Source organism: Electrona antarctica (genome assembly GCF_951216825.1).
Source record: "Electrona antarctica genome assembly, chromosome: 5".
Taxonomy (NCBI): domain Eukaryota; kingdom Metazoa; phylum Chordata; class Actinopteri; order Myctophiformes; family Myctophidae; genus Electrona; species Electrona antarctica.
In genome coordinates this window covers 7,199,020-7,225,327 of record NC_136810.1, presented here as the reverse complement: position 1 = coordinate 7,225,327, position 26,308 = coordinate 7,199,020, and the positions used below count along the sequence as shown (strand labels likewise).

The following is a 26,308-nucleotide window of genomic DNA, read 5'->3' as shown; positions in this document are numbered from 1 at the left end:
GGAAGTCATTCTGGATTTTAGGAAGGGACCTAAAAAGGAAAAACTATAGAGCGTCGCAGTCCCGCCCCCTCGAGAGACCCGGAAAAGAAATCGCCGTTCATTATTCTCATAGACATTTCGTAAAGTATTTATTTAAAGACGGTTACGCCGCGGACAAAGCCAACTCGAGTCGTGACAACTCATGACAACACAAACAATATTTTGGACCAAACAAATAATTAGAAAGAAGAAAAACAACAAAAAAAGTGTTGTAACCTGCCGTTTTTTTCTTCTTTCTAATTATTTGTTTGGTCCAAAATATTGTTTGTGTTGTCATGAGTTGTCACGACTCGAGTTGGCTTTGTCCGCGGCGTAACCGTCTTTAAATAAATACTTTACGAAATGTCTATGAGAATAATGAACGGCGATTTCTTTTCCGGGTCTCTCGAGGGGGCGGGACTGCGACGCTCTATAGGCGGCCGCCTGGGGCAGTCGGTAACAAGACAACTCACCCCTAAAGCCACTTTTGGTGAGTTGTCCAGACAACTCACTCAAAACTGTCCAGACAACTCACCCCTAAACGTGAAGACATCTCACCCCTGCTTTTTTAGGGGTGAGATGTCTTCACTTTCCGGGGTGAGATGTCTTCACTTTTGGCCACTTTCGGGGTGAGATGTCTTCACGTTTAGGGGTGAGTTGTCAGCACAACTCACCAAAAGTCTGACTGAATATGTAGCCTTTGAGCTATACTTTACTGAATATAACACAAGAGTTAAATGTACGGTCAAATGTAATGTAGTTTATTTAAATATAGAAACTACAGGCTACAGATGTAAATATATTTATGACACAGTAAAATGTCGAATTCGCCTTTAAGTATGTCACGGTCAAATGCATAATAAACCTTACAAATACAAACATTATTGTTTGTATGTAGGCTACCCAGTAGCCTACCCATATGATTAGATGAATGTGCAACATTGTTTCCATCTTCCAAGCATATTCCTGCCAAAATGGAGATCTTAAATTGTTGAAAATGTCTTTAAACAAAAGATCACCATGAATTCAAGGCTTGTGTGTGTGTGTGTGTGTGCAAACTTCTGAAGAAATGTGAACTGAACCCCTCTCAATTTGGTTACTCCAGATGGCTGTCACTTTTCTCACATGCTAATGTAACTAGCAGTAGCAAGATCATCATCGATATTGCTTTGCTATTCAGATGTAATTCAGTCAGTATAGGCCTATTAGAACTGTGATTGATTGATCATGCGTCCGTTGTGCGTCTAATTAGCAACTTTGTACAGCCGTCAGACTCTGCCTTTGAAGCGCAAACATTATCCACAAACGACCCCCCCCCCCCTCAATGCTGCATAGAGAGAGAGAGAGAGAGACGCTCTACTCCTTACAAGTGTTTCACCGGATTTTACTGTTAAATAAATAAATAATTAGCCGTGACTGCGCACGTCTGTAGGAACCGATAGTTAGATCCGAAATTGAATTATGCCTACTGTAATGGGTGCCACGGAAAGTACAGACAACTCACCCCGCAATGTCAGAAAGTGAAGACAGCTCACCCCGGAAAGTAAAGACATCTCACCGGGGTGAGATGTCTTCACTTTCCGGGGTGAGCTGTCCGGACAACTCACCCCGACATGTCAAAAAGTGAAGACAACTCACCGGGGTGAGATGTCTCGTATTCGGGCAGTCAGGGGGCCTTTTTTGTTTTTAATAATAAATATTTAGATTTCCAATCCATTCGGGGCCCCTAAATACAATCCAACATGGGGGCCCTGAAGTGTGAACTAGTTAGACAGGTTACATGCATATCAATGAGGTGTAGTGTATCATGTGTAGACAAGGCCCATCATTGAAAGTTGCTGTACCCTGAGCCATCCTATAGCCTAATAACATGAGCAGTTAAATCATTCGGTGCCAGCAGCTATACTTCATTAGGATGCTGAAGAAGGCAGGACTTGGTCCTCAGCCAAGTCTAGTAGGACCTACAGAGGACTCCTCGAAAGCATCCTCACCAACAGGCTGCAGGCCTATCAGTGTGGTTTGGAAATACTACCCAAGCTGAGAGGAAATGGCTGCAACGAGTTGTCAAAACTGCAGAGAATTATTGGATCAGATCTCCTGCCATGGACAATCTACACACGCAGCACTGTATGGAAGAGCACAGAGCACCCTTAACACAATAATACCATCCTGCTCACCTTCTGTTCATATGGAGGGACTCAGGAGTAAGGACACAACCTGAGACACGTCTGTTCGTATGGAGGGACTCAGGAGTATAAGGACACAACCTGAGACACCACGTCTGTTCGTATGGAGGGACTAAGGACACAACCTGAGACACGTCTGTTCGTATGGAGGGACTCAGGAGTATAAGGACACAACCTGAGACACCACGTCTGTTCGTATGGAGGGACTCAGGACACAACCTGAGACACCACGTTTTTTTCCTGCCACTGTGTGATTACTAGTAGCCGAGGACATTAAGGACAGTAGTCAATAATTCAATGACAGATTCATGAAAGATGAACTGAATTGTGATCGATGAACGGCACTATTTTTTGCACAGATGAACTGGATCACAAAAGATGAACTGAATTATGATATCTGACTTGCACCATCTTTTGCCGTTTTTAGGTAGACTATGAAGTACTTTTTTTTCCCGTCTCATCTGTATTTTCTCTTTTTTAATGCTGATTCTATTGACACAGGCCTGGAATCGTACCTAGTACTCGGATAAGCAGAGGCTCTGGCTCCCCTTGCAGGCGTGCTCACTAACCACTCAGCTACGGCTGTCCCCTGCCTGTACTGTACTGAATTTGTCTGACAACCAAAGATATTACTATTGCTTTGGGTCATACTGTATGTCAAAACATAGTATCAACACAGAACAGAGAATGTACAGATTGGGATACAATATGGGAAATTAACATCCACATGCACACCCACAGACAAAATATTAAAATTTATTTTTATTATGTAAAAACAATATAAATCAATTAAAAAATAAAACGTTTTTTTTGCCAGACACACCTCCTGTGTGTGTGTGTTGTGGTGCAGCATTGTCCTTTAAAATGCCAGTGTCGCCCCGACTGTGACAGAGACTGAATGTGTGACAGAAGAGTGGAATGTAGCTTTAAATGTAAAGGGAACAAAGCAAACCATTAACAATCAATGGCAGCCATTTTGTTAAACAGAGATAGTTAAACAAGCAGGTAAAACAACAGGTAAAAAGTAAAAAAAAAAAAAAAAAAACATAAAAAAGCTCCAGCATCTCTGAACTCCTGTTGCGTTAGGACTGGCAGAGAGACTTGGGTAGAGGCTAGGAACAGATGGAAGGAAAATACATGACTGGACTCCACCATGATGGTGTAGTACGAAGCTTCGTCTAGTCTCAATTATTAAAATACTGGTCTGCAGTTGCATATATTCCTACATGTTGCACAAGAGCACCTAGGGGGCAGTTCTTGTTACAAAGAGGACTTTAGTTGGAGAACAAACATGTAAAAACAACTTTGCAGAGTTGAATAAAATAAATGAACAATGCATGCCACTGCCATGACAGTGGCAAATCTCACACCGGAAGTTCGATGAAAAAGGTCTCAATCGTTCATAAATAATGTTTGTTCATGAGCTGGTCCAGCTGGCTCCATCCACTGCCATGTATTTCATCGAACTTCCGGTGCGAGATTTGCCACCGATGAGTGTCATGGGGCAGCCCCGGCGTCTAATCACGTGACTTTAGTCTCTTCCTTCTTATCCGTTTGTATGGTAGAGGCTGGATGACCAGAATGAAGACAGACAGGTCAGTCAGTCTGAGGTAGGATTTATGCTTGACCAGCCAGAGACTCGCCTTCAGCCATGTTGCAGCGGCATACAGGGCAGGTAGCGTTTACCTGTTAAAAAAATAAAGAAACATCACAAACCAATCAGTCCAGCCACTGAAAATCAAGTGAAATGATCTCAAATAGTATAATATAGTAGTATTGTAACTTGTAACTTTAGAAATAGGCAGATACGCTGTATAATACTGTATGTTGGTTTGTTTACTGTTGAGTGAGAAAATGTTGCACATTGAGCTAATCATCTGGGGACCCCCGGGATGCATACTTAGTTTAGACTAGTCATTGGTTAGACATGGGTTAAGGTTAGGTTTAGGTGTGCTGCCCCATGGGAGGTTAGGTTTAGGGTGAGGGTTTGAGATAGCATCACTCCCAATCTTCCGCCGTAGTCTGAAAACACACCTTTTCAGACTCCATCATGGCCCATAGCACTTACCCTAAACCCTTAGATAGCATTTCTGTAGACTTAGATAGCATTTGATACAGACTTATAGCATGTTATGTAGACAGCACTATAATTGTATTGCATTGTATGTAGTCATAGTACATACAGTATGTATAGCATAGTATAGTATATATGTATAGTTTACATGTATAGTTTCATTATATAGATATTCCACTTACGTTCTTAGCTTACGCATGTTTCATGATAAATGCTTTTTTATGTGATGTATTCCCATGCTTTTTTGTTCTTGCTTAATGTAAATCGCTCTGGATTAAGAGCGTCTGCTAAATGCCTAAATTGTAAATTGAGATAGGTTGTAGTTGTAGGACTAATGACTGGTCTAACCAATGACTAGTCTAAACCAAAAACTGTCTAAACTAAGTACTGCACCCGGGATCCCCACCCCAACAAAAAAAAAATCATTTGGGGACCTCCAGTTTGGGAACCACTGGTCTAGGAATACAATTAGATTTGGTCCATGGTCTCGATGTAGACTGAACAATTATCACTCCTACCTTAAGCCATTTGTCAATACATTCCACGTGGTAGTCATGGAAACAGGATAGCATCCTGAGCTCTTCTCCACAGGTGTAATCACAGAAACAGATCTGACACCTGTCAATCAATCAGTCAATTAGTCAGTTTCATTCAAAATCAACCTAAGGAAAACCACATTTTTACAGTTTTACTGTTTACATCCAGGCAAACAGTTTAAAAAGCAGGTGGCTTGTACACATCCAGTTCCTTGCTGGTGCTGGACAAAAGGTGGTTACATAGAGAGAATAAGTAGTCCGCACAGTCCTTGCTCCAACAGTGTTTATTTTGTTAAAACACCGTTAACTCATGACACAACGTTTCGGCCATGAACGGCCTTCATCAGGTGATAGTAATCAGTATATGATAACCTCCCTTATATAGTAGTCGCCACGTGACTGACGTTAACAACAGGGCAGGTAACTTTCAAACCCCACAGAGTGATATAAAATAAATTTAACAAGTAAGTTCACAACATTACAACAAAGTTTGTATTTAGCTTGTTGGTATTTAGCTTGTTACAGACTGTTTAAATATTTTTAAATATTTTTACACATTTAAGATTTTTAAGAATTTTTAGGAATTAAAAAAATAACTTTTGGTACCAGAAGTGCTTTTACAGTTTGGGCAATCTGCTCCAAAATAGTGATGCTAATCAGTCAGAACAATACCAAAGGTACATATAAGGGCTACTATCAAGGGCCAACATTCAAAATCACTCAGAATGACTCTCTGGACATTGGCCAGTAAAACCATCATCACAATTGTCAATAAGCGAACCCAGGTAAATGATAAAGTACAGAGAAATTATAATGAATCTAAAAAATGGACCAAACAGACAGATGTCAGATGACATGACAGATGTCAGCAAGACAGGCATACTGTACATACAGACAGACAGGAGACTGACCGTGTGTTTGCAGCGGTCTGAGCAGAGTCATATTTCTTGGTGGGAAACCTGTTGATCTCACTCTTACTTAAAGTCTTCTTTCCTACAACCGTTCCCTGTCTCTCCTCAAAGTCCAATAGAGCCTGTAACACAAACACAATATTACATCAACATAACTATGAACTGTAGACCGTAGAGAAAATGTTTTGTGGTTCTGGTCTCAAAGTGTTTCTAGTCTAGAGAATCAGTTCTATTGATTAGAATGGGACAGAAGACCTTTTAGGCAACCATGTATTTGTAATCCATAGCAGGCATTTGTAATATAGGTACATCGCAGGACTAGCGTATTTGAAAAACTCAGACAATAGCCCATAAACAAATTCATACTTTGTTGTTGCGCAATGTAGATGTGCTATTTTCACACTGAGAGACAGAGCATAAATTCAACACAAGCGTATCTATTCCTGACAATCATCTAAATTCACACTCAGACTTGCTGGTTAAATTATTCAGTTATAGCTGTTCAGCGTTCATTAGCAACAGTAACCAAAGATCTTGATGTAACAGGTCTAAAAAAAAATCAAGGGGTAATATAACATGAATTATAGAGCCTACACTGTTTTTTTTTTCTTCTTGTTTTTAGTTTTATAAATTATGTTTTATATAGCCTACTGGCAGATGGTCTGTTTTTAATATTTAAAAATGTTACTTTATCATGTACATGAAACTATTTTTGGATGCAGGTCTTTTCCACCTACACAAGAAGCATGTTTGACTTCCATAGAGCAACAAATGTGTTCAATCAGCACTTAATGTAAGCCCACCCAGAGTTAGATCATGCATGGCGAAACATAAACAACAGAGGAATTATCTGATTGGATCAGCCTCCTGACCTCGTAGTCGTTTCCAGGTGAACCGTCAAGGAGGTGTGGAGGGGCGCGTCGGGAGCCTCTACGGGAACCCCTTCCTCTACTACGCTGTCTAGACGTCCCATCTGTAACACACACGCACGCACACACACACAAAACGTTAGGACATTATCTAATCCTTTGCTGCTGAAAATAACCAATCTACAAGTTCACAACCTGTACCATGAACGCCCAGGGGTATTTAGGACCATTAAATCAGAGCGCCCAGCGATTTGCAGCAACAGAGCACATTTAGCGACGCACCAGGTGCTATCCCGGATGTAGCTGAAGTAGATTTAGCCCAAACACTCCTGAGGCGATCGACAACGGGAGGTATGATTAATTCTAACGCGACTAGCGACGGGACCACGATGGCCCGTCTAAAACATAATCTTTGATTGGAATTGGACGGAATGATTTAGATCAAGAGTTATTCACGTTTTAAGATTTTCCATCTGATCCGCTAAAATGGGGGGGAATATTTTGGATGACGTCCCAACCGGAAATGACATCGAATGTTGCCCAACAGACGCTCCCAGCCTGTGGAGCGATGCAATCGGTTTTGATATCAATACATCGCCATCCTTTTATTAATCTCCGTCCTGAGCGCTGGGCGTTACCATTTGATAGGACGGAGAACTCCGTTTATTGCTGCTCAGGGTGTTAACTTGTAGATCTGCCACTTTCAGAGTGCAACCAAACATAAAATTACTTATTTTAGTTCTACTGGATCTCTTCTCCACTAGTCCCTCCCGAACATTTTAGTCTTAGTTTTCCTGTCAAAATTGCCAATATATTTAGTCTTAGTTTTAGTCATCATAGTTTAGTTTTTATTTAGTTTCCGTCAGTGAAAAATGGTAGTCGAGCATTTTTCGTCATAGTCCACAAAGTTAACACTGTTTGACATCAGGGTCTTACCATTTTCTCCATAGAGAAAAGGAGCGACAGCAGCCACCCGGACAGAATCCAACCAAGGTGGAGTCCAAACGGTGCTTGACAGCATACTTAACTACACAGGGAAAAAAAAAAAAAAAACACATTTAACACAATCGATAGGATCTCTCTAGGTCATCCTCAGACAAGCCTTCCATCGTCGCTTCCAGTCATCCTGGTTCTCCATACATGCGTCCAGCTCGTTGGTGCTTTGCGCTCCTGCATCTTTCCGAGTACATCCACATATGCTAGCATGGGACGTCCTCGTGACCGGTGCCCATGTGTTGGTTCCCATCCTAAAGACTGCTCAATAGAAGGTAAGTAGCCTTGCCGAGCCATGAGGCCCATAGGGCAGGAGCCTATCTCCTGTTTCTGTAGCGTGAGGCAGCTTGATGTACAAGTACACCCCCTGGACATGACGCTAGTATGTCGCAGGGACTAAGGCCTCACTCACACGGTCGCTGCAGATTGCTCTGTGCTTGCTGTATACAAAGGGTGTGACACAGCTTGCCCCAATGCATTTCCAATGGGAGTCACATGGTCTGACACAACATTTGTGTTGTATGAGGGGGAGGGGCGCAGTCGAAACACAGCCGAAAGCCATACAGCAGCTTGTAGTCCAAAATGTAGTCCTCAAACCATGTGACTTCCATTGGAAATGCATTGGGGCGGACACTCACAGCATTCATACAGCAAGCATGCAGCAATGCATTAAAGGTCTGAGTGAGGCCTTACCCCCAATCCAACCCTTGATGCCGAGTGTCAAGCAGGGAGGCACTGGGTCCCATTTTTAGAGTCTTTGGTATGACCCAGCCGGAGATTGAACCCCGACCTCCCAGTCTCAGGGCGGACACTCCATCCACAAGGCCATGGCCACTGAGCTGGTTCAATAGAAGGTCAATTTCACAAAAAGCACATTATTAATGTCATTCTGCATTAGTAATAAAGATGTCAGAGTCTTAGTAGTTTTATGGTCATGTGTGATTGGTGAAATGAACAGTCAGCGTTAAGTCTTACCATGTGACTATGGTGGTTGCCATGGTAGTCATGTTGGTGCAGATGCTGATGGCTCCTAGACGACTGAGCTTCCCGTTGGTCCCTCTCAAACTGTTCCTATGGCAAAAGATTTGACATAAATCGTATTAACGACTGGTAAAACTGGCCGTTTTGAAACCTGTTCATAATATACTGTAGGTTATATGGTATGTTTTACCTGTGGATTCATATTTGTTTTTCCTCATGGACCAACCAGTAAAGCAACCTTTGAGGACTATGGTTGAACTTGACACTGCCTCTGCACCTTAATCTTTTTTTTTTTGTGGCTTTCGCCTTTATTTTATATTTTTTATGGAGGGACAGACAGTAGGCTGACAGGAAATGAGGAGCGAGATGGGGGGGATGACATGCAGTAAAGGCCGTCGGGATCGGGAGTCGAACCCGCGGCACACTGCCAGACTGGACTACCAGCCAAGGTGCCTGGACCGCTGAGCCACGGCCCAGGCAGCACCTTAATCTTTATGTACATGCATTGATAATCTTCTTGCATTAATGTCTAGGAACAGATACCAGCAGTAGAATTGGCCTCAGGTCTTACTGGGTAGTGGGTTATGTAAGTAAGTACATTTTATTTATATAGCACCTTTCACAGTCTCACAAAGTGCTTTACATGCAATAAAAATACAATTGTTGTACAATTCAGCTGAAAAAAACCCAATACAAGCATCAGAAATCAATCCGAAATCTAGTAAGTATAAGTTAATAAGTTCAAGATGAACCATCCACAAATGCTTGTTCAAATAGAAACGTTTTAGGCAGTTCTTAAAGGAGAATTCCATGCTAGAATGCTTTTTTACCTTTCTTACTTTTCTTTGTAGTCGTTACGTCCCCACCAAAGAGGTCCAGGTGTTTTTTGTGCAAACACTCCTTATTGGCTATTTCCCCTACCATAAGCCCTCAATGAATTGCATTGAATTTAATGGGAATTGAATGGGGCTATGGGGTGTTGTGCTTATTCGCTTATTTCCATCGAAATAAGTAGTAAAGTGTGCCGCTTGGGATATTATTTACATTATGAAGAGAGGATATATACAAACAATATATAATTTTGAGCGATGGAAATAAGCGAATTAGCACAACACCCCATAGCCCCATTCAATTCCCATTCAATTCAATGCAATTCATTTAGGGCTTATGTAGGGGAAATAGTCAATAAGGAGCTTTTGCACAAAATAACACCTGGACCTCTTTGGTGGGGACGTAACAACTACAAAGAAAGGTAAGAAAGCCTTTTAGTATGGAATTCTCCTTTAAAAATGTCCACAGAGGGTGCAAATCTCAGAGCTAGTGGCCATTTGGCCGCTACAGCCTGAAATGATTTACAAACTTTAGTTTTTAGTTTGGTGGAGGGTGGGTCCAACAGACCCTCTTCTGTAGACCTAAGGGCCCTTCTGGGCACATAATGTGGCACCTGACCAGGTCAATTAAATAACCCGGGGCCACCTGACCATGCATAGCTCTAAAAGTGAGCACCAGTACCTTGAACTGAACCCTGAAATTCACCGGAAGCCAGTGCAAGGAGGCCAGGAATCTTTCTGGCACAGGTTGTGTAAGAATATTTTCAAGGAAGGATGTCCGACCTAGGGGCTTGCATGTTCTTTGTTACATAATGACGGATTTGTAAAAATCTAAAGAAATGTGACTGTTGTAATGAATATTTATTCCTTAGATTCTCAAATGACTCCATTATGCCTCTGTTATATAGTTTAGCAAGCTGGTCCAGTCCCTTATCATGCCAAACCCTGAATACTGGGTCCTGACAAGAGGGAAGACAATCTGGGTTCTTCCATATAGGAGCCAAGGGTGACTTTTTTTAAAATGGACTTTGATGTTATTCCAGGTGTTCAGTGTATTTAAGACAATGAAATTCTCCTCAACCTCCAATTTAGCTTTGTTATGATTCACAAGGTGGAAAAAGCATGTCCGGGGAACTGATTTAATGCGTGTCGAGACTCGAGGTGCATAGATGTGACATGTGAAATCCTGAGGTCTGGACGCACATTGGGTTTGAGCCGGGGCTCAATACAGTCCTCCACCTTAGGCACAATGTTTTCAGGGGCAACAATAAGTACCTCAGTTTTGTCATTGTTTAGCTGGAGGCTTTGATAGCTGATATACATTCAAGTAAAAAACATCAACATTAAAATCAGCAGGGCAGTTGGAAAAATAAAGCTGGATGTCATCTGCATTAAAATGGTAATAAATATTGATAAAAGTGCTGATAAGGTGTCCTAAGGGTAGCATATAAAGTGAGAATAAGGTTGGGCCAAGGATCGAACTTTCTGTCTAAGGTCGCATTCACACCTAATACTTCGGTAGACTCGATGCGAATGGGCGGAAAAGTTGGGATTCTTGCATATTTAATTTGCTGCGTTTGCCTTCACACTGCACTGTCATCTTCACCATTGGAAACGCAGCAGAGAACTTTATCAGTGTTCAATTCATAAACTACACAGTGAAATCTATGGTGTTAAAAGTATGCTTCTAGTAATAGTTAGGACTTATGGGTAACGTGGATTCATGTGTTTCGTCGGCCGTCGGGGACTGGACTGACAACTGTGTGTGAGTGTGTGTGCCTGTCACGCACTGATTGTACTTTTGGGCACATGGCCGAGGCACATGGAGACGGGAGCGCAACATTATCCTTAATTAGTTTACAATCTGTACTCATATAGATTAGGCTATCCGATCATCAAATTAGTATGCTACTATGCATATGCCATGTTAGCTATACAGTTTAATTTTGCAGTATTTATATTTAATCTAGATTAAGAAAGTCTCCAGCACTTGGATCCCCGCACACAGCGACAGCCCTCCATGTTTACGGCGCACAGACAGACAGAATACTCTGTACACTGCTGTGTTTTCATAAGCAATTGATGAATGTGCTCATCTGACCATATTTCGATGAGGGCTTCGGTCTCCTCATTCGATCACCGAATCGAAATCAAGTGCGATTGGAAGTGAAGCGAAACCCGTTTTTTTGGCGTAGTAAAATGTGGTTCTTTGATGCACATTAGGATTCGAATGAGCCTTCACACCTGCCAAACGAAGCGCACTTTCCGACAATGTGCAGCAGGATTCGTTTTAATCAAGGGCAGTGACCCCCACCCCCATGAGATGTGAATAGGACAATAGCCTCACCATGTGGTTGTGGTGGTGGTGATGATGCTGGTGGCTCCTGGATGAAGACGGAGGTTCTGCTTGCTCGCTGTCAAACTGTTCCTAATGGCAACAGACGTGACATAATACAATAAAAGTTTAAGAAACAAGTGAATTAGCCATACGATGTGTACACCTAGCAGCTCTGCCCAGCTGGAAACTTGTTAAAGTGATGTTACATTTTCTTTGGTAAAAAAACCTTTGGTTATGTATTGTAGATACTCAAAATCTCTTTTATAAGACAGCTATTTTCATTCAACATAGATAAAATGCATAATTGAACAACATTTCTGCTACCCACACATTTAGCTGTGCTTCTCATTCCACGATGCTTACAAGTTATACCTCATTGTAAAGGTGACTAATCAACGATATGAAATACAAGACCAATTGGAATTACTGAAGGGGAGAAATAATCAAACAAATTTAAGTTTCCAAACGTTTTGGGAGGAGTTTATATATAAAAAAGAAATACTAGAACTCTGATATTTTTATATATATATATATATAACTCTTGAGAGCATAAAAGGAAACCAAATGGACCCGTATGGGTCCATTTGGTTTCATGTTATGATCTCAAGAGTTAAACATCTGGCATTACTTAATAATTTACAAGACGTCTACACAATGATTGTGTCTTGGAAGAATCGTTATCTCTCCTATGGCGCACGCACGCACACACACACACACACACACACACACACACACACACACACACACACACACACACACACACACACACACACACACACACACACACACACACACACACACACACACACACACACACACACACACACACACACACACACACACACACACACACACACACACACACACACACACACACACACACACACACACACACACACACACACACACACACACACACACACACACACACACACACACACACACACACACAGCTTTGTTTGCATTCACTCATGTGCTAAAGTGTGATTTGTAGAGAAGAGTTGCCAGTGTCATTGTACCTGCATTCGTCGGGCCATAACCTCGTCTTCCTCCAACTGAACAAAGCGAACCATGGCTACATCTTCATCATCGCTGGTGATGAGGATTTCCTCTGGAGGGGGAGGAGCTGATTGCTCTACTGATAGACAGACAGAGGTACAAATCAGTGGAGCTAATATTGCACAGTTCTCTCCTCCTTGCTGGTGAGAACATGTACCACCGGCTGACCACATTATCGCCAGATCATTTCAAAGGGTGCTGAAATCTTTGAACTTCACACTCTTAGGCCTCACTCAGACCTTTACTGCATTGCTGTATGCTTGTTGGATGAATGTTGTGTAGTGTCATGGCCGCTGCCCAATGCATTTCCAATGGAGGTCACATGGTTTGTAGTCCACATTTTGGACTACAAGCTGTTGTATGGCTTTCGGCTGTGTTTCGACTGCGCCCCTCCCCCTCATACAACACAAATGTTGTGTCAAACCATGTGACTTCCATTGGAAATGCATTGGGGCGGCCATGACACTACACAACATTCATCCAACAAGCATACAGCAATGCAGTAAAGGTCTGAGTGAGGCCTTAGCCCCTCCTTTTTTCCCCTCTACACCAAATCACACTTTGAGCTTATGTATCTGCCTAAATGTTCACCTATTCTGACATGCCCAGAATAGGGTCGCCAGGGTACATGTGACCAAGACGGCGGTGCCTTTGTGTACCTGTGGTTTCAGCGCCGAGCCAGGCTCTCTCCTCGGTTGTGAGGAACGACAGGGAACCTACATCAACCGGGCTCCTCCTGTCCCGATAGAACTGGCCAGCGGCAGTGCCTGCCGGACCACAGGGGTCAATCTCAACCGCTTTGTTGTCCACAGATACATCCTCTCCCTCCGAGGCGGAGGCTGCTGAGCCATGAGTGGAGAACAGGGAAGATGAGATGGAGTATGAAGATGAGGAGGATGAAGATGTAGATGGCTGGCAAGGATCCAGCCAAAGATTCAGAAAACTGTTGTCGTCAGGAAGAGAAGAAGCAGGAACGAAGCCGGCAGTCTGTGCGGGGGCGCTGTTCTCCTGCTTCTGCCTCGGAGAAGGATTGACTTTCCTTCGCTTGGACCTGCGGGGAGACAGGTGTGGGCTTGGAGGTTGAACCGCAGCCTGAAGACACACCCTTCGCTCCGCAGCCTGAAGACACACCCTTCGCTCCGCAGCCTGAAGACACACGCTTCGCTTGGACTTCTCTCGTCTCCCGTCTCCACGAGGCGAGACTGGGGTTGGGAGTCGAACAGCAGCCTAAAGACAAACGCACACACACACCTTCACTTGAGACACTGGGCTGGTCAGCTCGGAGTCAGACAAATGTTGACGTCAGGTATACGAATGTTGATGTCAGGTATACTAATTACTTAGCTGGTTAAGTGTAAGTGTGGTTAATACTGGTTATCTTGCCAGCTTGGGAGAGAGAGGTATACAGACACTAAGAAAAGATATGAGAGGGCATTCATTTTGGAGAGCTTGGAGGTGACACCACGGTTGAGAGGAGCACAGGGACTGTCAGGGAGTTAGCTCAGGGTGAAGGTCCTCTTGGGCTTTGGGGACAGGACATTCCAGACCGTTGGATTCGACAAACAAAGATATTTCATATCAGCTTCACCTCGACTGGATAAATATATTTTTTCCCATAACAGGGTGACAAAATAACACATTCTCTTTCTCTCTCTCCTCAATGCTCCAGCAGACAAACATGATGAATGAAAATAACCATAAATGGTCATTAAAGAACTTTTCTTCAAAATGTGAATGTTGGGTTGTGTTAAATGTATATTTTGCTTTGAAAACCATGTGAATAGAGCCACTCCTTACAGCTTGAACATCCTCATCAGCACGACTATGATGCCTCCTCCTTCTCCCCACCTGAGGACTACACACACACAAAAAACGAAGAGAGATCAAAATGCTACATTAGGGATGACCAATATGAACATTGCACAAAATAGAATATTTTTGACCCAATACCTAGATATCTTTGGGGATTTGTGGGGAGGACAATAAGTGCATGGTGCTTTCACAAAATACTCATACAATGAGATTTTTGATAAATAATCATCAGTAATTAGCTGACTTAGCTCCATTAGAACTAAGTGGGTAAAGGGCAAAACATTTAACAGCTAGAACAGTCGCTAACAACCCTATGTTTACTGCTTTGGAAATCATGTCATAGGTACAATTATGAAGTACCACCCTAAAGATTTTTTGGGATTGGTTTTGCGATTGTTTCCTGTTTCCATGACAAAGGTTGGAAAACTGTCTTCAGTCTCTTGTCAAACAAAGCTGTGAGACTCAGACTTATTTGTGAGACCCGAAAGAATCAATGACTTAACTTTAGGATCTTCAACTCGTTAATACCGGGAAAGCATTTGAGATTTTAGCTAAATATAGCAAATACAGAAATCTGTAGGATGGGCGCCCGCTGGCCTCGTGGTCCAGGTGCATGCCACATATAGGCTCTGGCCTGACAGCGAGTCGTGTGTTCGAGTCCCGTTCATGACAACCTTTGCTGCATGTCTCTCCCCCCTAGCCTGACTAATAAGCCAGACCGAATCAACCGTTGGCAAAAAAATATTGCCTGCCGGCGGATTACGGTCTGGAGAGGCTCAATTGTATGCCCATTTCCTACACCAGATAACTGGTGTGGCCAATCGGGACACGGTATGCAATATGGGCGGGCTTTGGTACAGTGATGTTCAATGCTTGAGACCTTTGACTGACAGTAGCTCTGACCAATTGCATCAAAGAGAAAATGTTTGAACCCGCCCCCCGGGAAACAAGATCCATACACAGCATCTCCAGACTCAAATACCACACGAAAGTGTGATTTGAGTCAGGATTATTAGCCAGGCTATCTCCCCCCCACTTTCCTGTCTATCTTCACTAAAAGGCAAAAAGCCAAAAACAAAATGAATCTGTAGGATATTGGGTTTAGAACAGTGGTTCACAAAAGTATCAGATCTAAAAGCTCACACAGGCTTGTACATCTATTTTGGAACATTTTTGAAGAATCTTGAGTGTTTTTTTAATACAAATCTTCTCTTTTGAGGGTTCCTGGCACAAACATTTTCAGATGGGGGTCCGTGGCCAAATGTATAGCAATTTGGGGGTCTGAAAACATGTACTGAATTTGTAGAATCAGCCAGGTCTTAATGAGATAACCCATTTTGGGCAGGAACCCCTTTTGGTGTTAGCATCATGTTATGCTTTAGCTATTGAAAAATAGCAGATCTACAAGCTCATAGTGCGCCACCGAGTGGCGCGCTATGAGCTTGTAGATCTGCTATTTTTGAAAAATCGAAGAACGACTGACATAGAAACATAGCTATTTCAGAAAACTGTGGGTTAAACAAGGAAGACAGGCGAGTAGGTTTACCTGGGTGTCTCCGCGACCGTGTCTGCTGTGACGATGGTACTGACACTGTGTTCAAACAAATAACCACTGTCACTGAGACTGAATGCTTGGTCCAGACATCCAAGACTGTCCACGTCTGAGAGGCTGTCTGAAGTGTCATCCATGGCTGAGGATCATCGGGCCATATCCACAGTTTCCACACTAACAGAATCTGAGAGACAAGATTATAACTACAGATTTACATTCAATCGTTATGATTACATTCATATACACAACATTGAAATCTCAACCGGACATTAAACTGGAGTTCTCATCTGATACGAAGTGAAGTGGTCCTTTAAGCACTGGTTATGTAGCAAAAGCGGTTATGCGACCACTGTCCTCCATAGATCCTTGTTGAAATGTTGCAATTTTGCAAAATGATCCGTTTTTTCAACTGTTGTTCAACTCTTATTTTTGGGGTTTTCGAAAATAGCCAGTAGCCACTCACGTGACGTCAGATTTGTTTTTTGAAAAAATGCTGAGAAATCTTCTCTTAATACGAGAGTCCAGGTCACATCTTTTCAATATGTAATTGTAAATGTAATTATGGTTAGGAGGAGAGATGTGGAGGACTCCTTCACATGAAAATGTTTGAGGAGAACCACCCAGCAGGGAGTCCAGCACGGAAAAGGAGACGGAGCTCCATTCTTACATTCTACCGTTGGCTTTATTTCATTTCATTTGGCCAGTCAAACGGTAATCGCAAGAACATAAGCAAGACAATGAATGCCCACAACCACCGGCCACTGCTTGCTTGTAATCGAAAGCGAAAACGGCATGCAACAGTAATTTAAAAATAAAGAAAGAAAAAAAAAGTAAAGAGAGAAGAGACTAACCGTAAAAACAAAACAGAGCTGTGAACTAACGCCATTTGTATGTAAACAGCCGAGGTAGTTTACCTGTACATAGCAGACAAACAAGACAACGAATCGACAGAAACGTTCTATAAGTAATAGTTAATAATAATAATAATAAAGATAATCTTTCGGTTTACCTTGTAACGATTCCGTAAACATTTGAAATGGTTACAATGTTTTTAAATCATTCAAATCAAATTTCATTGACCACCAGCAACACCAGGAGGCACGCATGCGCATTGCGCACCATCTGCGTCACTTCCGCTTACATCAAACATACATATCCGGTCAGAAGTGTTATTTATTCATAAAATAAAATTCATTTATATCATTTTTTTATATGAAAAAATAAAACATTAACCTGTTTAGACCCCCCCCCCCCCCCCCCAATTTCAGTACATACACAATATTATACGTATGGTCACTCATTGGAGTGGTGTAGGCCAGAGTTGAAACACTTAATTACAGCCTCATATATCCACTGTCTACACTTAATTTTAGTGATATATAATTATGTTCATATTTAGGCTACAGGTGCCAGGTGGTACATTTATTGATGGAATATACATTTCGTTAATCTCGAGTGCACTGCAGTGCAGATGGCTAGAATACCATTTGACGGCGTAGTGTTAATTGACAATTACTGCCATCTAGTGGTTGAATTACAGAATGTCAGTGATTTTAGACAAAAAGTATACAGTATTTATTCACGCCAGTCAACATTTTAACTGTCCTTAAATACTGCACAGAATATCAAATATATATATATATATATACAGAATATCAAAAATATTTAATAATATATAATAATAATGTTGGGGATTATTCATGATAAAGTGCAAGTCAAAGTCAATTATACTATTTTCCTATCATAAAAAACATAGCAGCTTATCTTCAAATAGAATAAATGTGAGTTTTTAAATACACTTCTTAATGACAGACACTTTAATGTGGAAAACTTTATTACATATTATAAATATAGAGTATCAAACCAGAGGTAAAAAAAAATACAAAACAAAAAACAACAGCAAAGAGAGCAAGGATCAGAGACATTATGTACATTCCTATGATTCTAGAAACATTGAGTATGTGACAGAATGAGAAAACACTGAAGAATTAAGGGTTCAGATAGGGTTTGGATTCCTGCCCACCACTACCACAGAGACTAGGGGTTTTAATCCTCTGTGCGAGTGTGCGGTGCACCCGGCTTAAGCCCCTTCCAAACCGTCCTATTCGACATTTCTCCTCTTGTGTTTTTGGTCCCATATACACACACACATCGACATTTTTGTTCCGGTAGAGAAAGCTTGCCAGCTTAACAACCGTTGCTAGCGTAGGATTGGAAAAGGATGGTTTGTGGAGGGGCATAGCGAAGACTCCATTGTCTGTGTTCAAGGCAGGGAAGTCGAGCGGGGAGGGTGATCTCTGTTGCTAACTTGCTGCACTAGTGACTCTTGCAGGCTGATCAGGATGGAAATTGTTGGGAATTTGCATAATATCTACACTGGGAGAAAAGGGAAGAAGAAGTAAAACGGTCGCAGATACGGCGTTGAACACGGTGTCAAGTCAGTTACATTGCTTGATGAACTGTCAGATATCAAACTTCTCTTCACAGATGAAATGTCCGTTCTCTTCATATTCGTCACGGGTCACGATCATCTCCTCGTAGTCTGGGTTGTCTGCCAGCTGCTTCCCCCCCTCCCAGGAGAATGTGATGGGACTGGAACACAACGACACACAGCAGAGTAGAGTTGTAAAAGACAGAACAGAAGTGCAGTGAAAGGTTTTGGTGAGAAGAAATGAAAAATCTGCACACCAATGAATGCTCCCAAAATATCTTTATTGAATGGTAACGTTTCGGGCCGCAGCCCTTCCTCAGGTTTTGGTGAACACTGAACTGTATTTTACCCATTTAAGTCACTGTACGGAGTATGTAACAACTCATGTTAACTTATAGGAGAGTAAAACAGAACAACAGAACTGTAAGCTCGCAAACTCGTAAGTGTGTTATGTTCTGGCTGACAGCTCTTAGTATATCTTAAGTACTTTAATATAAAGCTTTTAAGACACACCACCTGTTACTGACAGAGACAGACAGACAGACTTACTTTTCAGGCAGTAGTACATTTACTTTGTACTCAGTAGGAGCAAGAGCTCTGACGTCGCTATAAACTCTGTCTCTGAAACCAGGAAACAACGTGTTTCCTCCCGTTAGCACTATGTTCTGGTAGAAGTGAGGCTGCATCTCTGAAACACACAAAACACAAATATTAAGTTTATAATCAACCTCAGCTCCAACAGTTTGTCTGTGTTTCAGTGAAATGATTTAACCACTTAAACCCAATATGGTTGAGCGAAGTCCTTCAGGACTCTATACTACTGTATTCTGTGTTATTGTGCGGAAGGCTTTCTCTGAAAATACTATAGCACCACAATTCCCCACAATACGGATGCAGGCGTTAAGTGGTTTAACACTCACTTCAGACAATCTTTTTGTTGATAAAGGAATTATAGCGATAAATAAACATGGATGGAAAAGTCTTTGTAGTATTTTAATCATAGACAAGGTTATTATTAGTAGTAGTAGTAGTAGCAGCATTAGTAACAGGATTACAGTAGTAGTATTAACCTTCAGGCATCAGCTGGATGGAGTGTACTATAGCCTCAGGTATTCCCATCTCCTGCAGACCGATGTCTGAGGGCTGAAACAACATCTCAGGAACCGCAAACCTCTCATTGGCCAGGCGCAGAATCTGTTCTCCTGTCTTATACTTCCCTGTGTACACCATCTCCTCCCGTGGCTGAAACACAACACCGTTTATACCGTTTATACACCGTTATACTTCCCTGTGTACACCATCTCCTCCCGTGGCTGAAACACAACACAATCTGTTCTCCTGTCTTATACTTCCCTGTGTACACCATCTCCTCCCGTGGCTGAAACACAACACAGAATCTGTTCTCCTGTCTTATACTTCCCTGTGTACACCATATCCTCCCGTGGCTGAAACACAACACAATCTGTTCTCCTGTCTTATACTTCCCTGTGTACACCATCTCCTCCCGTGGCTGAAACACAACACCCTTTTGTTACCCTTTTAACCCATTTTGGACTGAGGTCGATTAAAAAAAAAGGCTTCTAAATCCTATGTTTCTATGTCAGTGGTGCTCAACCTTTTTCATGTCAAGGACCCCCAGAATTATCTCTATTGGGCCACCGACCCCCATCTTAAAATATGTAGTTCCAGGGACCCCCCCCAGAAGCAAATATTTTAGTTCAAAATGTTCGCTCTGAAATATATATTCAATGACGTGCGCCACATTTTAATGATTTTTCAAAAATAGCAGACCTACAAGCTCGTAACGCGCCACTCGGTGGCGCGCTATGAGCTTGTAGATCTGCTATTTTTCAATAGCTAAATTATAACAATGTTTAAAACACCAAAAGGGGTTCCCGCCCAAAATGGGTTAAATATGCATTTAGGGGTGTGCCGCCAGTACATGCCCACATTAGTAATCAACAGATCCAGACTCCTACCTTACAGAAACCTTTCTTGATGTTGCTGAAGTCTGGTAGAACATAATCTCTCATTACAGAATTCTCCTCTCCTTTTAACCTTAAACACAAAATACAACTATTAACTACATAGAATACAGTAGATAATGACACACCACCGCACTGTGCAACACTCACAACACAGCTCAGAGTAGAGAGAGAGGCATGTCTCACTGAGCAACACTCACAACACAGCTCAGAGTAGAGAGAGAGGCATGTCTCACTGAGCAACACTCACAACACAGCTCAGAGTAGAGAGAGAGGCATGTCTCACTGAGCAACACTCACAACACAGCTCAGAGTAGAGAGAGAGGCATGTCTCACTGTGCAACACTCACAACACAGCTCAGAGTAGAGAGAGAGGCATGTCTCACTGTGCAACACTCACAACACAGCTCAGAGTAGAGAGAGAGGCATGTCTCACTGTGCAACACTCACAACACAGCTCAGAGTAGAGAGAGAGGCATGTCTTACTGAGCAACACTCACAACACAGCTCAGAGTAGAGAGAGAGGCATGTCTCACTGTGCAACACTCACAACTAGGGTTGGGATTCGGAACCGGGTCCATTTCAGACCCGGTTCCGACATTGCGGATCCGGAGCCGGTTCCATCGTTTTTTTATTAACGGTTCCCCAAACGGTTCTCATCAGTCGTCATTTAGCTCCGCTGTGTCTGTGTGTGCATGCAAGCAGAGCCTGGGGTGACGTCACCCCACCTACAGAGTGAGTGGGGTCGGGGAGGATACGCCCACCCACTGTTCTGTGCATTCAGCGACCGCCGCGGAGCGAGTGGGACACTGGGACAGTATGTCGCACAGATCTCTCTTCAAAGTGTGGTTAACAGAGAGGGAAATGACTGAGGCTGAGCAGTGAGCACGCAAAGTGCAATAAATGCGATGCTATAGTTCCCTCTGCAAAGGTTGTTGCAACTTGTACCACGTCCACATTGAGGAAACATCTCAAAATCAATATGCCTACACGAGTCCACAACTCACGAGAATAATCTAGGCACATCGCGTTTGTGAGCCATGCGGAAAGCCGTGCCCGCTCTCCCCGCAGGTTCACCACAGCCGACGGGGGACGATCTGATGCAAGGCTGGTTTACTTTCCCCAGGCTAGTAACGTAATAGAAAATAAAAACTACTAACGTCTACAGAGCTTTTCATTAGGCGTATTGTACAACTGTTGTTAATGGTGTTAATTTAGAACGCCAATGACTCGACGTCTTTCTGTCTGATATTTTATGAATCACGTTAACTATAGAGCCAAATCAATTTGTCTGCACTTATTTTTTACAACTTATAAGCAACTCAACTGCTTTTGATTTGGCTCTAAATTAATCGCGTGACTGTTGAGAGCCCAGCGTTTAGGTGCATATACCTCCATAGATTGATTACTTTATAAACAGTTTGCAGAAAAAAGCACAGGAACGTAGCCTATACAGTTCAATACAAGGTCTGCTAAAAGGATTTTATAATCCAAGAAAGCACTATGACTTGTTTCCATTAGGGTAAGGGGTCCTTCATATTACATTAATCTGAACATTAAAGACAACATTTGTCACCACAACAATATCATTATTGCAATGTGTACTGTATATTTAATATACAGTAGGCTACAAATTGCAATATACAGTACAAATTGCAACAATGATATTGTTGTGGTGGCTAGCTGCTGGTGGTGGTGGTGAAGTTTAAATAATAGTGCCACCTCATAATTGTAAAGTGCATTTTCAATAATTGAATTAATGAATTTGTGTTTATTATGTACTTGGTTAGGTTAGTTATAATATAAGCATAATCTATGTCAGAAAAAAGGGGGAAAAAATAATATTAGGATCCGTTAAGGGAACCGTTAGGAACCGGAACCGTTAAGAGGGATCCGGGAAGGATCCGGAACCGTTAAAATCCTAACGAATCCCAACCCTACTCACAACACAGCTCAGAGTAGAGAGAGAGGCATGTCTCACTGTGCAACACTCACAACACAGCTCAGAGTAGAGAGAGAGGCATGTCTTACTGAGCGGTCTCCATGTCTTTGAAGAACTGCTGCGAAACATAACAAACATCCTCCTTCACCTGATTGATTACATGAGTCTCGTCCATTACATGGAGCTGCCTAAAGGAGAGCAGAGAGAAGGGGAGACAGAGAGGGAAAGAATAGAAGAAACCTTAACAGGAGAAGTGTTTCGCAAACTTAACCCATTCTGGACGGGAACCCCTTTTGGTGTTTTAAACATTATGTTATAATTTAGCTATTGAAAAATAGCAGATCCACAAGCTTGTAGGTCTGCTATTTTTGAAAAATCGTGAAAATATTTATTTCAGAAAACTGGAGGATTTAGAATATTTTTTTGAAATTTCGAGGTCAGGCCTAAATGGGTTAAAGAACCAAACTTGCTTTTTTGACCTCCCAAGACAAGACAAAACAACATAACAAATCATAATGATAGTCGACAAGTTTATCAGCCAATCATCTTGTACAACTAAGGACAGGACAGCGGAATCTGACCAATAGACGGTCGGTCTCGTTTACCGATATGAGATGATTTCCTTCAAATGATTGGTTAGCAGCTTCCCTCCCACGTTTACCCTGAAACATAAAACACACACTAATAAACACTCTTTTCTACAATTATGGATCTAATTATCATTATTAATACTAGTAGTATACTATCAATGTTATTAATAGCAGACACTAGTAGTAGTACTACTTGGTTTTAATAGTAGTAAAAGTATTGTTACTATTATTGCCATTATTGTTGGTCATTGTTATTTGTACCTGATTACGCCTTCCTTCATCATCTTGCCGCGGCAGTAGGGGGCGATGTGGGTAAAGGAGAAGCCAGAGTCAACAACAAGGGAGCAGATTTCTGATGGATGTGACAGGAAGTAGTGATTGGCGCTAAGAGAACCAGCTGGAAGACAAACAGTTGTTACACCCCCATTAATGACACACAGAGTAGACGCTCAGCCTGAGATGCACCATGGTGTATTCGAACCCCTAGGCTCCATGGTGTATTCGAACCCCTAGGCTCCATGGTGGATTCGAACCCCTAGGCTCCATGGTGTATTCGAACCCCTAGGCTCCATGGTGTATTCGAACCCCTAGGCTCCATGGTGTATTCGAACCCCTAGGCTCCATGGTGTATTCGAACCCCTAGGCTCCATGGTGGATTCGAACCCCTAGGCTCCATGGTGTATTCGAACCCCTAGGCTCCATGGTGTATTCGAACCCCTAGGCTCCATGGTGTATTCGAACCCCTAGGCTCCATGGTGTATTCGAACCCCTAGGCTCCATGGTGGATTCGAACCCCTAGGCTCCATGGTGGTGGGCAGGTACTACCACTGCACCACTCATGCTCTCTGGCTGGTATTAGTTATTAGATTGGCACTATACTACCTACCATGAGCACGCAAAGAACTATCTTAGTTAAAAATCAGAAGGTATCAAATGGATTAGTATTACTTACTGATATTTACTGTAATATTTGTATATGTACCCGTTGTTTGAGTGTTTTAAATGCTTTACAAGGTTCATCTGGTTTGGCCCACCATGTGTATTTGACATTTTCATCATAACTGTTCAGCACGGTGGATGGAAACAACTTAAGTTGAATAAAAATAAATCAATAAATAGCTGACATGCCATTACATGGCCTGCATTTTTAATGTAATAAACATAATGTAAAAAAAATGAAATAACTGCATTTGACAAAAGTTGACAGTTAAACAGACCATTGATTCGGAGAGCCGACTGGAACTGATATTCCTCAAACAGAATCTCATTTGTGGATTCCTGGATGGACGAGAAGTTAAAATACGGCTCCGTGATCACGATACTGCTCTCTGCAAAGTCCACCTGGATAAGATAAGAGATGAATCCAATCAATGATATGAATGAGAGCAGCAATATCGTTTTATAGATATTGTCCCCACAGCATACAATGAGCCCATGAGGACGACACCATGTAAGAGGAGTGGAGCAGGCAGATTTTGAAAGGAGCAGGTTTTCGAAAGGTAGAAGAGCCAGTCTTTTATCCCGCTCCATCCCACTCTCATCAGCAGATCTACAGGCTCTTAGCCTCTCATGTTACTGTAGCTTTACTACAGCAGAAAGAGTACAAATGAATAGAACTCATCACCTTAAACATCTCCTTTCCAAACAGATGGTCCCACACTTTCCTCTGCACGTCCCAGTTCACCAGATACCCCTGTACATAAATAATAGCAACACACAACACCAAAATAAGAAACACACAACAGCACCTGTGCCACAATAAAGACACAAATACGTGAATAAAGTCCACTTCGTCAGGATTGCTGAACTAAATGAATAGGAACCCAGTGAGCAGTGACCTTTTGGTAAGGCAAGATGTAGAATAAGCCAGATGGGTCTTTGATCTCGTCTAGTTGGTTGGCTGTGAATGTCTTCATTCTGTTTGTCTTGGAGCGAAACTGACAGTTTGGAACCACACTGTGACAGAGCGAAAGAGAGAAGCGTTATCTACTGTCCATTAGTGCATTATTAACACATTATCAGCTACTGATACATTATCAGTAGCTGCAGTAATACAGGTGAGGTACGGCCCGAGTACATTATTAGTAGTTAGAACAGTCCTGCTAATGGAATCACTAGGATCATAAAGATCTCCAATGTATAGAGCAGGGGTTCTCATCGTTTTTGGCCCGGGACCCCCGGAAATGCTTTGGCAATGTCTCGGGACCCCCACCCCGCCCCTCCCGACCCCCAATATAAATTGACTGCTACAATAACCTTAATAATAGAGACAATACACCATAAATAAATACTGAAACCAGATATAATCATTAGGGAAGGTGTATGCATGTACTATGTGTACTATATGTAAACTCTTCATTTCCATTTTCCAGCCACAAATTATAAAAAATAAACCCAGAGGGGTCGCGACCCACGGGTTGAGAACCCCTGATCTAGAGCCCAACAGTTGTCAGATGTTTGGGTCAAATAATGTCTCTACTGTCACTCTAGCTCTGGTCCATGCCTTATAGGGAGATTTCACCGCTGCAAGAAACTGCAGTCACTCAATGTTAATAGAAGTTTGTAGTAGATAACAGTAGCACAATTTGAAATTTGCACCCCATGGTCAGAACAATAATGAAGTCTGTGTGTTTGACTGGATTGCTGAATTCCTACAATGGTAAATGGTGCATTTATATAGCTCTTTCTAACGCGACGGACCAGAGCTGAGCGTAGGGACTGAGGTAGCCCTGAAACATGACTGCCATGATAATCATCATGATGATGATTATCATGGCAGTCATGTTTCAGGGCTAGGACTGAGGGAACGTATCGATTCGGGGCTACGGTAATACCACGTAACGTGGCTAACCTGCTAGTTGCTACCAGCCTACCACTAGTATAGAACACATGCCATGATGCCATGCCAATACTCAATAATCATTTGCATTATTTTATATTATTGTACTGCTTGTGTGTTTCATGGATATGATGTGAAAGGTGCGATTTAAAATACCGCTGACATTTAACATTGTTACCTGACTTTCTGGTGACTGTATCCTATCTTGGCTGTATAAGCGCCGTTGTCCAAAACTAGTGTGGTCATTTTTTATATATATTTTTTTATCAAGCAAACACATAAAACGTGTAGCTCAAACAATGTAAACACATGAGCAGTGTTCGTCCAACTCTTCACTTCCGCTCATTTGGTCGCTCGGTTTT

The 26,308-nt window shown here is 42.2% G+C and overlaps 2 protein-coding genes across 4 annotated transcripts; both read right to left on the bottom strand.

The window, feature by feature from the left end:
* Positions 1-2,946: 2,946 nt before the first annotated feature.
* LOC306922762 (uncharacterized protein) lies at positions 2,947-17,307 on the bottom strand. 3 transcript variants are annotated; one of them, XM_079500583.1, is made up of 12 exons: positions 17,169-17,307; positions 16,154-16,343; positions 14,593-14,650; positions 13,455-14,022; positions 12,756-12,874; positions 11,746-11,826; positions 8,563-8,658; positions 7,531-7,621; positions 6,598-6,698; positions 5,726-5,847; positions 4,797-4,896; positions 2,947-3,890 (listed from the first exon to the last, which is right to left on the bottom strand). In XM_079500583.1, exons 2-12 carry the CDS (start codon positions 16,294-16,296, stop codon positions 3,822-3,824), a joined length of 1,548 nt encoding a protein of 515 aa, XP_079356709.1. In that variant the 5' UTR covers positions 16,297-16,343; positions 17,169-17,307; the 3' UTR covers positions 2,947-3,821. The 3 variants fall into 3 exon arrangements, with proteins under 3 accessions (XP_079356709.1, XP_079356711.1, XP_079356710.1); XM_079500585.1 differs by having other exon boundaries at positions 12,756-12,871; XM_079500584.1 differs by lacking the exon at positions 17,169-17,307 and adding an exon at positions 17,011-17,098.
* A 655-nt stretch (positions 17,308-17,962) lies between these two features.
* On the bottom strand, positions 17,963-26,308 carry actr6 (actin related protein 6). The gene is made up of 11 exons (XM_079500644.1): positions 26,125-26,308; positions 24,946-25,063; positions 24,732-24,800; positions 24,325-24,448; positions 23,369-23,504; positions 23,123-23,179; positions 22,607-22,705; positions 20,570-20,648; positions 19,661-19,832; positions 19,140-19,278; positions 17,963-18,751 (listed from the first exon to the last, which is right to left on the bottom strand). Exons 1-11 carry the CDS (start codon positions 26,190-26,192, stop codon positions 18,622-18,624), a joined length of 1,191 nt encoding a protein of 396 aa, XP_079356770.1. The 5' UTR covers positions 26,193-26,308; the 3' UTR covers positions 17,963-18,621.